General features: G+C 46.8%; 1 protein-coding gene across 3 annotated transcripts in view; it reads left to right on the top strand.

The window, feature by feature from the left end:
* Positions 1–3,155: 3,155 nt before the first annotated feature.
* Positions 3,156–13,040, top strand: part of CA10 (carbonic anhydrase 10 (inactive)) — a 305,607-nt gene continuing 295,722 nt past the window's right edge. Inside the window, exons 1-2 of one of the 3 annotated variants that reach the window (XM_035103821.3) lie at positions 3,156–3,948; positions 5,017–5,519. In XM_035103821.3, the coding sequence (XP_034959712.1) occupies positions 5,459–5,519 (61 nt within the window). In that variant the 5' untranslated portion in view covers positions 3,156–3,948; positions 5,017–5,458. Of the gene's footprint in view, positions 3,949–3,974; positions 4,245–4,593; positions 5,520–13,040 lie in introns of those variants that run through there. The other 2 variants (XM_088661348.1, XM_088661347.1) reach the window with 2 other exon arrangements.

Raw genomic sequence — 13,040 nt, 5'->3', positions numbered from 1 at the left:
AGTAGACAAGGGTGTGATCTGATGCTGATGTTTTATAATCTTCATATAAAATGTGAAGGTAGGAAGATGTTGTGACAATTTTTACTGAGATCCTCCTGCACAGGCAGCTGATCTATGGTAAATCATGCAGAAGCCATAGAGGCTTTTTGGAGCCAGTGCAGTTAACAGCCATTTTTTAGCATGCTTTTTTTGAACACAGCAGTTTGCAATTGTGCACATCGCACAATATAATCATCTCAGGAGGCATTTGGTCTCTGTGCTTTTTGTACAGACAGGTGCACATGTTTTTAAACTAGTATGCAATGGTGTTCTATATTCCTCTCCCCACAATTAGTGTTTCCATGTCCTTTAAAAAACAAAAAAAAATTCACAGTCATCCAAAAGAGAGGGGCTGGAAACTGGTGTGTTGCTAAACAGAGCATATATGTGTCTGTTATCGGTATAGAGAGACAGCTATGTTACTGTGCTGCTTCCTATTTTCCCTATTTCATTCACTGGCAAGTTAAACATGGTGAGGGGATGTGGCAAAGACCTGCAACATCAGTAGGTCTGCATGAAGATGAATTTTAACAGGGAGAAATGTAACAAGATGAATTTTAACAGGGCTTAGGGAGCTGGGTATGTTTAGCCTCAAATATATAAAAGGATGTCATATAGAGGAGGGAGAAAGGTTGTTTTCTGCTGCTCCAGAAAAGTGGACACGGAGCAATGGATTCAAACTACAAGAAAGAAAATTCCACCTAAACATTAGGAAGAACTTCCTGACAGTAAGACACTGTTCAGCAGTGGAATTTGCTACCAAGGAGTGTGGTGGAGTCTCCTTCTTTGGAGGTCTTTAAGCAGAGGTTTGACAGCCATATGTCAAGAATGCTTTGATGGTGTTTTCTGCTTGCCAGGGGGTTGGACTGGATGGCCCTAGTGGTCTCTTCCAACTCTATGATTCTATGAATAGGAGGTGACCTGAGAAAGCGCTCTCTGGGTACATATGTACTGGTGCCGTGCTGTTTTATTGTAATTACTTGTATGGTTTTAATAGATTTCTTATGTCTCTCTGTGTGTATATATAGTTTTAATTTTAGCAATGGTTAATTGGGGGGGGGGGGTTATGCCGCCCTACATTTTCAATGTTTTTTATTTTAATTTGTAAGGTAAAGGACCCCTGGATGGTTATGTCCACTCAAAGGTAACTATGGGATTGTGGTGCTCATCTCGCTTTCAGGCCGAGGGAGCTGGCATTTGTCCACAGACAGCTTTCCAAGTCATGTGGCCAGCATGACTAAACCGCTTCTGGTGCAACAGGACACCATGACAGAAGCCAGAGCCCATGGAAACGCTGTTTACCTTCCCGCGGCAGAAGTACCTATTAATATACTTGCACTGGTGTGCTTTTGAACTGCTAGGTTGGCCGGAGCTGGGACAGAGCAATGGGAGCTCACTCCATCGCGGGGATTCGAACCACCAACCTTCTGATCAGCAAACCCAAGAGGCTCAGTGGCTTAGACCACAGCACCACTCATACAGACATTCCTTTACCTTTTATTTGTAAACCACCTTGAGTACCTGTCAGGGAAAAAGGTGCAGAATAACAACAACAACAACAACAACAACAACAACAACAACAACAACAACAACAAATGAACCCAGCAACCACATGAGAAGTGCACTCTTGGCACAAATCGGATTAAAACCATTCCTGGATGACATCCTGTGCACAGCACCCCCAAATGGCACCATCCTGCACCCAGCACTGAATGCACATCCTCACATACTGTGTACAAGGCCACTATCTTTAACTAGGAGACCTCTGTCACAGAAGTTCCCCGGTTGCTGAAAATGAATGAAAGTCATTTCGGAAACCTCACAGGGAAAGTTATTTCTGAAAGGGCAGGGGATAACCCCTCGCTAGTGGAACACACTGATTTCACACACAGAAACCCCAGACTCAATTACTGGTGCATCTGGTTTAAAGATAAGGACATTCCAGGCACTTTCCAAAACTCAACCCTTATCCCTGGTGTAACAAAGAAATCCAAAATACAATTGTTAAAACAGAATACGTCTTGCAATTTCCCTTCTTTAAATAGCACACTGGCCCTGCAACTGGCAAAGGTGAGTTTAAAGACAAAAGCCTGTCTGGATTCAGGGTATTAGTCATAGAATCATAGTTTTAGGGCTGAAAGATACCCCAAGGGTCATGTGGTTCAACCTGCGGACATAGACAGAATTGTGGGGAGGGGGCATGACACCCTCCTGACGCCATCCTCTCTGTTTGGCTCTGTCTAGCAGATCGGGAATGAAATGTGTCAACAACAGTTGTTTTAAATTACTTTCTTTCAAACTCAGAAAAATCTTTCAAAATCTTCAGTCGTTTGAAAACTCGGAAGTTAAATAAAAAATTAACATTGGGCGGGGAATACCTTTCATGCGATAAATGAGTCATCCTCCAAGTTACCTCAACGAGCATTTCAATTTCAAATATTCTGATTATTTCTACTTTAAGCATTCTTATTTATTTACTTAATTTAGGGGGGCAGCTGTCCCCCACACCACGCCCATGGTCCAACCCCCTGCCATTCAGTAATCTCAAGCTGAACTCCCCCATCCAATTGGACCCTGTTTAGCTTAGCTTTGCAAATGTGCTAGCAGTTTTAATTGCCTTTGGCACCTACACATCCATCGGGCGAAACTTGGCTTTATTTCACCTGGGTCAAAGACCCAGATTGGCACACAGATTTTTTGGGGAGCCAGCCTCAATGGCACCCCTCTGGAGGCTTCACCCAGGGCAATAAAAACCTGGCTAGCCCCCCCCCCTTGTAGCTATGGGTGCCAACAGCACCTGTAAATATACCCAGGGGCAAGTCCCATTGAGGGACTCCTTCCCAAGTAAACATGCTCAGGATTGCGCTGTAAGGCTGCAGTCTTATGCAGACTCACCTAGTGTTTTACCTGATGATGCAACTCAGTGAAGCTCGCTCCTGAGCGGCTACGTGCCAAGCATCCGTGGACATAACTGTTACCTGGAACTGGGCGTTCCGTTCCTCCCCCCTTAAGCATTTGAATTAAACGCAGGCAACCTTTGCGCGCTGGTGGTCTTCCACACACCCAACCCTACTTTTCGATGTAACCAGGAGCACTTCCGCTACTTCCGGTTACCTACCCAGGAGAGGGAGAGCATCGCCTGGATGCGCCCTTTTAAACCGCCTGGGGCCGTCTGTGCGCTTTGAAAGTTATCCTGCTTTTCTGGTCCCCTCCAGCTTCCTCCTGGGGCTCTGACGCCCCTCCGCCGCTCCCATAAACCTGCCTCCGCTTTAATGTAGTGTGTAAAAACAAAAAAGCTAAAACCTGCAATGGCCCAAAGAACTGAGAAAGAAAGCGTGCCCCGAGAACAACGCCTGGAAGCTTTGCGCACGGAACGAGCAGCCTCCTTCCTTTGCAGATAGGCATTGCTTGCCCCTCCGCTGCGTTTCCCCCTGCTCGCCCTCAATCCCAGGTCCCCAGACAGAGCCGAGATTGCAGCTTGGGCTGCAGTCAAGAGCCAGGGCTACCCGGGATGGCCGCTGCCGCCGCCGCTTGGTTTTTGAGCCACACGCGCCGCCTCCCGTAGCGGAGCGCTCGCGTCCCCGCGCGCCTCTGCCTTGCGCCTCGGTTCCCTGCCTTGGCTGCGCATTGAGCTGGCGGAGCGTCGGAGGCTGGCTCGGGCGCTTTGGAGCCCGGAGCGCGCGATTCCCTGGACTCGGAGGGGAAAGGCAGCGAGAATCCCCATGAGAAAATCGCCGTGAAAGTGTGGTTTCATTTTAGTTTTGTACCCAAAGCGAAGGGGCTGTCTGGCAGCCGCTGGATCTTCGCTTTTTTTTCGTATGTGTGGAGGGGGCACTGCAGGAAAACTGAAAGAGGAATGATGCCCGCGTCCCATGTGAGGTGAAGGGGAAACGGGAGCTTTGGGGAGGGGTAAGTATGCAACCGCGCGCCGCGGAGATGTTAAATGAATGGCGGCGTAACGCGACACAGGTCTCCTCAGGAGTAAGCCCCGTTGAGTTCAGTGGGACTTACTCCGAGGTAAGTGCGTTTCCTGCAAGCTTGTACTCCCTTACCTTGGAGTGTTGAGTCCCACAATGAACTCGATGGGGCGTACTCCCGAGTAAGACACGCATTAGGATTGCACTGTGTTACCGCGGGGGTCCGCTCAGGCAACTGCTACTTTTGCGAACTCTCTTAGCAGTTTCTCTTCTGTTTTCGCGGAATGGGTAATCGTTTTATTATCTATCTATCTATCTGTCTATCTGCATGCAGATTTCGGAAGGGGAGAGAGAGAGAAAGGGCGTTGCATATTTTCTGGGTTATCGAGGTTCGCTCTTGTAAACAGGGGGCTTGGGTCCGGGTGGAGGGAAACCAGTGTGCACTTAAGCCAGTTAAAGAAGCTGGGAGCCTCTCTTGTGTGTACAATTTATGTTTAAATTAAATATAAGAAAAACAGCCATTCCTCTCCGCACTCGCCCCCTCTCCCCCGCTTTAATTTTTGGGCGCGTTGCTGATTTCATTAGCCCCAATAAACTAATCAAGTGGTTAAAAGTGCCAAGTAAAGACTGGGAATGTGTGTGTGTGTGTGTGTGTAGGGGGGAGAGAAGAGAAGAGAGGCTTGGCTCCGCAGTTATTTATTTATTTATTTATTTATTTGCTTCCACTATGAATTCTCCCCAATAGCTTTGCAAGAAAGGAAGGGGGAGAAATGGAGAGAAAGGAGGGAGAAATATCTGTAGGCGAGGGAAGAACGACCCCTGCAGTTGCATTGCGGAAAATCTCGGTTGCTTTGCTGGAGAATTAACGGGAGCCTGAGCTGTGGGGTTTGGGGGTTTTTTGTTTTTGTTTGCAAGGAAACCTGCTCTTGGTATTTTGTCCTCCCTCCCTCCCTCTCTTCCTCGCCCTCTCTCCTTGGTTTAGATGTAGGTGAAATAACCATGCAAAAAGCTTAAAATCCGTTGCAATGTGTATATTAATCTCCATGTGATCATTTTGTAGTGAGAGAGCTGGAGAGGAAGGCGCCGGGATGGTGTGATTGCCGTGGCGATGCCCCAGTGAGGCGTGCAGAGTTCGGGGACAACTTGGCAGTTCGGGTCCCCTGGAATTGAGAGAGACTTTCCGGAGCGGGGAGCAGCGGTCGGGCTTCTTTTTTCGTCTATGTCTTGTTGGGAGATCTGGTGGATTTTTCTCGCTCTCCTGGAGGAAGAAGAAGAAGCAGCAGCAGCTGGTGCCGGAGGTTGGGTCCTTGGTCTTTGCTGGAGGGCGAAGGAAGAGAAGGGATCTCGCTTGAGCTGTGTGGAGGGAGAGCTCGGACATGTGTCAGCACATCTGGGGAATACAGGCTGCGAGTCCGAAAGGGGGTTTTCTGGGTCCGTTCAAACTGCGATATTGATCCTTGTTTTTCTTCGCCGAGGGATGCACTTGGCATGAGAATCGGAGGATGGAAATTGTTTGGGAGGTGCTCTTTCTTCTGCAAGCCAATTTCATCATCTGCATTTCAGGTACGCAGCAAAAACGGAACAAGCGGGTGGCGAAAGGTGCCGCTTCTTTCCCTCTCCCCTCCCAATTACGTGCAAAGCAGTATACCTTTTGAAATTAACAGCGTTGCCTTGATTTTAAAAGTGTGTGAAATCGCACCCCCCCCCTTCCTAAGAGCTTCTGTCCCTGTTGTTTTATTTGGGAAACTCTGCAATGGTCTCTGTGCATGGGTTGTAATAAAGAATTGCAGTGGTGTTCCCACCCCCCCCCCAACCCCGTTTATCTACTAGGCTTGTGTGTTGGCTGAAATAAATGCTTTGCTCTGTTTCATTAATCTTGAATGTGTTGTGGCTTTTGAAAGTTGCTCAACTTCTTGTTGTGGGAGGGCAGCTCTGTTTTCTGGGACATTTCAGGGTTTCCATAGCATTGGTTTCTGATTGGAGATGCTGTATACCTCTCTCTCGTCTTCCTCCCTCCACAGCCCAAATGATTTCTCAAGGGGTGGGGGTATCGGTTCCTGACACCTCGCCTCCTTTTGGCTGGGCATCTAATGTGGTGCTCCTTGGCTTCTGCCATTCGTCCCTCCTCTGTTTGTTGTTTTGTTTTTGCAGGTAATTCCAGTTGTCAAAAAGATCCTGCCCCAATTAATGACCAGGCACAGCCTGGCGCCTGGCGTTTAGGATTACAGCAATTTATTCTTGGTAGAAGACATGCTCTTCCTACTTCAGAAGCCTTGGCCGCCTCGTTTAATTTGCCACGTCACTCGCGCTGGAATAATTAACGCCGCAGCCAGAGAGCAATAGGGGAGGAGGATAGGACCCTCGGATCTGGTGTTTGGGACAATTCAAACACCACCACCACCCCTGCTCCCCTGCGGGGCATCTTGGCTGCTGATTCCCTTCCCTGAAGGCAGATGCCCTCTGGCTTGTAAGCAGAGGTGAAGCTGTCACTGGAGCAAGCACGAAAGGCCCTGGGGGAGGCCCACTTCTGCCAAGCCAGTGAAAACATAACCCCCCCCCCTGTCTCAAGCTTGTTGGCTTGAACCAGATCCCTGCTTCTCCTTGCTGTTTGGCAGGGCTAGGACTTGGCAGCCCCCATTTTTTTGAAGTTTGCCACCCGCTGTGCTCTGGAAACTGCGAGCCTTTCAACTTCCATCTTATTTGGTTTTCCTCCCCTCCTCCACCACCACCCCCCTTTTTATAATCTGATTGGCTATGCTTGGCTCTTGCCTTGCCCTGGCAGCCCTCCTCGCGAGTGGTGTCATCTGAGGCTATCTCACACACTGATCCACTGCCACGGCGGCCAACCCTGCAGGGCTGCCAGTTTCTCGGTTTGGAATGCTTGTGTCGGAGCCTCTCAAAATTCTCAGTTCTAATAACTTTTGCACGCTGGGAGGAGGGAGGAGGATAAATCCCCAGCCCTCGCTTGCTCTTGCTTTCCCCTCCTCTTTATTTTGCAGAAGCACCCAAAGCCCCCTCAGGAAATCGCCTCGCAACAGCAGCTGCTCCGTGCTCCTTGGCAATTTCTCAGCTCACGTACCAGTGCTGCCCCCTTTTTCCTCCAGCCTCCTTTGGAGAGGTGCAGGGCTTTTCCTTCTCGGTTGCTTTTCTGTCCAAGACCCTCAGCCTTTTCCATTTTGCTTCCGCAGCAGCAGGCAGTTTGCGACAACAGGTCGGAAACCCTCTCCACCATCTTCAGCTGTTGCTCTACTAAACCAAGGTGCTGCTGCAAGGGGAAAGGGGGGGCGCACACACTGCAATACCACCCCCTACTGGCTGAGCCAATAACTGCTATAGGGAGGAAAGGCTCTGCAACCATCCACACTCTCACTATTTTTCAAAAGCTACCTGATGTAATAGTTGGTGCAAAAACGAACGCTGCAGTGAGCAAGCTTGGTTTTTCTCCTGCTTTCCCACGTGAGAGGGCAAGGAGTTGCATACCCACTGGGAGCCCCCGGCCTCGTCTAATCCAGAGCATTCGCCTAGGTCTAGGCCAATGCTGCGGTCTCACGCCACCTGTGCCCAAGTCTTCCATCTAGAGGGCTTAAGTAAGCTGCATCGAAGCCAACATAAATCTTATCCTGAAGGTTTCGGCCCCAGGGATTTGGTGGCGGTGACTAGGGTGGGGTGGGGTGAGCAACTGATTCCTCCTATGCTTCTTTTTCAAATAGGGGCTTGCATTAAAAAAAATAACATAAAAAGAATAAGAAGTCTGGATAGGCCTGGTGGAAATGAACCCCCCCCCCTAAAAAAAAAAAGCCAGTGTGGCAAAGAAGGAAAGAAAAAGTAAAAAACAACAACACCATACTAGGAGCTTTCTTTGGAAGTCCAAATAACAAACTGATATTATGTACATGGGATGCTCTGGCCTGTTTTGTCATATGGTCCAGGGTATGAGAGCATCCTTTGATAGCCGTCTTTTCTACGTGACTCAAAGTGTGTGTTTGTAGCTTTATTGACATGACTGGGTAACGGAAGAAGTGTTAGAGCATAGAATGAATCCGGCTAGGAATTTTTTCACCCTTGACAACTTAATGAATGAAATCTTTTGCTTCAGAATCCCTGTGTGTGTGGGGGGGGGGGATTCTGAAGGGAAAGATTTCATTCATTAAGTTGTCAATGGTGGAATACCAGGTGTTCCGTATAGGAAGGAAATGAATATATATTTTTAAAGGTTTAAATACTATCTGTAGCAATGTCTAAAATGAGGGGAAATGTACATTTGCCAGCTGAAACATTGAAATCAATTCCCTCCCTCCTTTGGTAGGTTAGAAAGGTGGGGGCTGCTGCTTGTTTTGGCTGTTTGCTTGTTCTGTTGGTGGATAGGATTCAGCCTTAGTGACAGGATTTGTGCTTTTATCTTCATAGGCATGTAGACATGTTTCCATGCAAGGGGAAGATTCGCCCGTTGGAATGATATTGTAGCAAATCAAGCTAAACATAGCAGTCAGGGCTTTTTGACCATGTCTGTCGTAAAAAATATGCTTTGAGAGCCTAGGAATAGGCTTGGCGAACCTTTGAATACAATGTAATAGCCATTTAATCATGGCCATTACACTGCAAGTAATCTGGGTAAACATTCTTTTCCCTTTACATAATTGAAATTTGCATTGTGACAGTTTTCTGCTAACAGCCTTCCTGGCTCCCTCGGGTTTGAATGGAACAAATTGGGGGGGCGGCGGCTCTGCAATGGAAATTAGTGATACCTGAAGCTTTGTGGCAGACCAGTTAAATTCAGAAGGTGTGTTAAGGGAGCTCCATATGGGGGGACAAAAATATGTTCATTATCATTTTGCCAATCCCTGGCTGCTTAACATTCCTCACACAGGTAATTCAGTTAACGCCAGGGTTTTAGTTACTGAAGTGTTGGCTCGGTTTAGATTAGATAGAAGTGGTTTCGATAGAGAGAAGTGGATAAATTGTGGTGTTCTTCATATCTGCATTATATTGGAAGCTTGGCGGTGTTTATTTTCTTGCTCATGAAATAGCGTGTACTTTTCAGCTATGTGGAAACTGGATGTTTTCAATTTCTGGTAACGAGGCAGGAGGGGGGTGGTGGTTGGTTTTTTGCATCTTGTAGCTGTCATTTTCTAAGACCTGAGTGATTATCAGAATAGGCAATTAAAAAAAACACATAATCTGAAATGTGGCACCTAAATGCTGTGGAAAACCCGATCCTCCCAGGACGTCGGATGCTGTCATGGTCTCCAGCCCCCCTAATGATGCTACAGTAAAGCATTATTAATTGAGTGTTGTGCCAAGGAAACGATGTCAAAACAAGGATGCTAAAAATGAGATCCCACCCGGCTGCGGCTCCCAAGGACCTTCAGATAATCGTGACACTGAGTAAAAGGCATATGGATTACGTGTTCTGTGCTCCTTTGGCCCAAATCCCTTTTTCCGTGTAATGCCACGACAAATTAATTAGCAGCAACATTTGCAGCTGTAGGTGGGATGCTCCCGATCACATAATGGCTGACACATTTCTCTGCGCTGTCGTTTATTTTGCACAAGCCTTGGGTGATGTTTGCATAACGTTAGAAAGGAGTCAGCCAGGTGCGATGGAAAACAACAGAGTCTCTGCTTTAAACATTGGCGATAGGCACTACGAACATACCAGAGCAGCAGACATTCTGGTGAGATATTTTGTTTTGGACAATGGTGGCTCAGTAATAGCAGTTCCTGGCTACAGTACCTAATATTTGCCACATAGCTTGCTGTTACAGTTAGGTGCACTGTTATGTGCTCAATCTGGATGTTCACCATTAAGTGTGAAAATAATAATAATAATAATAATAATAATAATAATAATAATAATAATTATACCCTGCCCATCTGGCTGGGTTTCCCCAGCCACTCTGGGCGGCTTCCAACAGAAAAATAAAATAAAATAATCTATTAAACATTAAAAGCATTAAAATCAGTTGGTCTTCTTAAGGATCATTAGCAGTGCACTAAATTGTTGATGAGGTGAATTGATAAATTCATGAGATGGAAGCATACAAGAATGAAATACATCTGTGTAGTGCTCCAGAACATTAAGGTGTTACTTTGGCGCGGTCATGTTTGTGTCTCTGCACATCTAAAAAACTTCTGTCTGACCTGTAAGCCATTCTTTGGGGCCCTCGGTCGCAAAGCCATGCCTTGCTAGAGTGCTTCCTTCAAGCCTGTTGTGAATAAAGGAGAGAGTGGCTCTGGCCACGGGCAGAGTATTTTATCACCGCTGAATAACCACAGTGATGTCACTCATATCTGAGATTCAGAAATGGAAGCTTCCAGGTCAGAAGACGATAGGGTAGGCACCTCAGTTTTAGAAATGAATGGACGCTTCATGATTGACTTATCACATTCATTAATCACCTTTCTACCAAAGTGGAATTCAAAGTGATGTGCAGTTGAATACAGGGTGGGAAATCAAGGATTGAACTTGTCACCATGGCTTGCTTCCATCGTTGTTCATTTCAGTTTATCCTTGTTGGTTAGTTTAAAATTTTCAGGCTTCCTCAACCTCCAGATATTTTTGGCCTACAACTCCCATGATCCCTAGCTAGCAGGACCAGTGGTCAGGGATGGTGGGAATTGTAGTCTCAAAACATCTGGAAGGCTGAGTTTGAGGGAGCCTGGTTTAAATTCAGAAGCAGATGCTTCTAGTCTTCTTCTCCTAATTATACTAGGGAAGGGAATCCATGCCTGAAACCCGTCCAGGCTCATTCATGCTGCACTAAACTGTGATTTGGTGTTGGGTCTCTAGCTGTTGTTGGACTACAACTCCCATCATCCCCAGCTAACTGCTTTTCAATATGTGCAGTGTGTGGCCAACCCATGCTTATTTCTTCCGTGCGCAGACTACAAGCCACACATATGGGACTTTCCTCTTCACACACTTGGCAAAGTTTTCACACGTTACACATTCCAACAATCCTTGGATTCCCCTTGGATGGGGAATAGGGCTTTTATAGTGGCAATCAAGAAAGCATCTATGATTGCAGAATCTCTTCTACCAGGCTTTTTTGATAGTGGAGGAGTTCAATATATCTAGGTCACTGGGATTTACAGAGATGGGATGGGTGAAATATTTATGAATCTTACATTTTTAATGTTTTATTGATGTGCCATATTGTTTTGTTTCTCTGTGTTACATAACCTACCCTGGGATCACTGGTTAGAGGAAGGGCAGGATAAAAAGGAGATTGATAATTGCGATGATGATAGCAAAAATACAACAACAAAAATGAATAGGTTTTGTTTGACTACCTCTTCACTTCGTTTTTAAAGTATAATAATTTTCACTTCATCTTTGTGCAATAAGAATAATAAAAAGCAGCAAATCAAGTGTTCTTCATAACGATAACATCTCAGAAAGTGCATTGTGCTCCAACTCTTTTTTTAAAAATTATTTGGTTTTTCACATTAAAATTTTACAATCACATATCCAACAGCCAACGTAAAAACAAGATTTCAAGGAATCTTCTTAGACTTCCTTCCTCCCTTTGTGGGTCCTATTGTTAATCATTTCCTCCTCCATCTTTTTTGATAATCCAAATATTTTACATCTCCCATTGTGTCCAAAATTCACCATTAAACTACAAGTGATATTCCAATCCTACTAACAGTTTTACAAAGGTTTATAAGATACGATAAGTTATAAATTTTTCCCCATTCCTTATTAAAATTTCGGTCTTCCTGATTTCTGATTCTTCCGCTCATTATGGCCATTTCGGCTTAATCCATCAATTTGATGTGTCTAGTACTCTAACTCTAAACTAGGCATCCCCAACCTTGGGCCCTCCAGATGTTTTGGACTACAATTCCCATCACCCCTGACCACTGGTCCTGTTAGCTAGGGATGATGGCACTTGTAGTCCCAGGTTGGGGACGCCTGCTCTAAACCCATTCCGGGAGGTGGGGGGGGGGGAGGAGTGTCACTTTAATTATTGCATCTTCCATTGCTTTCAGTAGAGCAGATAGAGAGGGGCATTCTACCAAAACCAGATAACAATCTACGACTGTTTTGTATGGGGCTTGCATTCCTGGCCCGAACATGTTTAAGCCTGCTTCATCCCTGCCCTGCCCCTGCCCCGGCCCCGCCTCCTTTCCCAGCCAATTCTGGGGGCAACATAATGCGTATCACATAGTCGCAGGTCAATTGGACATGCCTAAAATGCTTGTTGCCTGTACTGAAGGGCTCCGTCTCACCAGTTGTCTAGGGGTGTTAAAGTTCTAAGCAAGTAGGAGGTGGAGGGCCCTGTTTGTCAAGTCACTCTTATGACCTCACCACATTGCGCCATGAAGTCTAAAAGGGTGTTGCGGGTGTGTTTGCCTCAACATACTCGCAGTTCTTCCCATGACTGGGAACTGGGACACGGGTGGCGCTGTGGTCTAAACCACTGAGCCTCTTGGGCTTGCCAATCAGAAGGTTGAATCCCTGTGACGGAGCTCCCGTTGCTCGGTCCCAGCTCCTGCCAACCTAGCAGATTGAAAGCACACCAGTGAAAGTAGATAAATAGATACCGCTGCGGCAGGAAGGTAAACGGCAGGAAGTTAAATGGCATTTCCGTGTGCTCTGGTTTCCGTCACAGTGTCCTGTTGCGCCAGAAGTGGTTTAGTCATGCTGGCCACATGACCTGGAAAGCTGTCTGTGGGCAAACACTGGCTCCCTTGGCCTGAAAGCGAGATGAGCGCCACACCCCATAATCACCTTTGACTGGACTTAACTGTCCAGGGGTCCTTTACTCAGTGCTTTTTTCTGGGGGGGGGTGCAGGGGTACACATACCCCTAAACATATTGTGAATCTAAGTTTGGCCTCATTGAGGTATTTCAATATGAGTAGGAAAATGAGAGTACCCCTAAGCATTAGATAGATAGGTAGGTAGATAGGTAGATAGATAGATAGACAGGGCCATCTTAAGCACCCCCGGTGCCGTGGAGCGACGGACCCCATTTCCCAGTGCGGTGGGCGGGCGCAGCGTGCAGCGCGGCAGCCACAAGCGCTGCTGCGCGGCGCCGCGGCGGGCGGGCAGGCACAGCACGGTTGTTGAACCGGC

Source organism: Zootoca vivipara, chromosome 2 (genome assembly GCF_965207765.1).
Source record: "Zootoca vivipara chromosome 2, rZooViv2.hap1.1, whole genome shotgun sequence".
NCBI lineage: Eukaryota > Metazoa > Chordata > Lepidosauria > Squamata > Lacertidae > Zootoca > Zootoca vivipara.
This window is presented reverse-complemented; position numbering and strand designations above follow the sequence as displayed.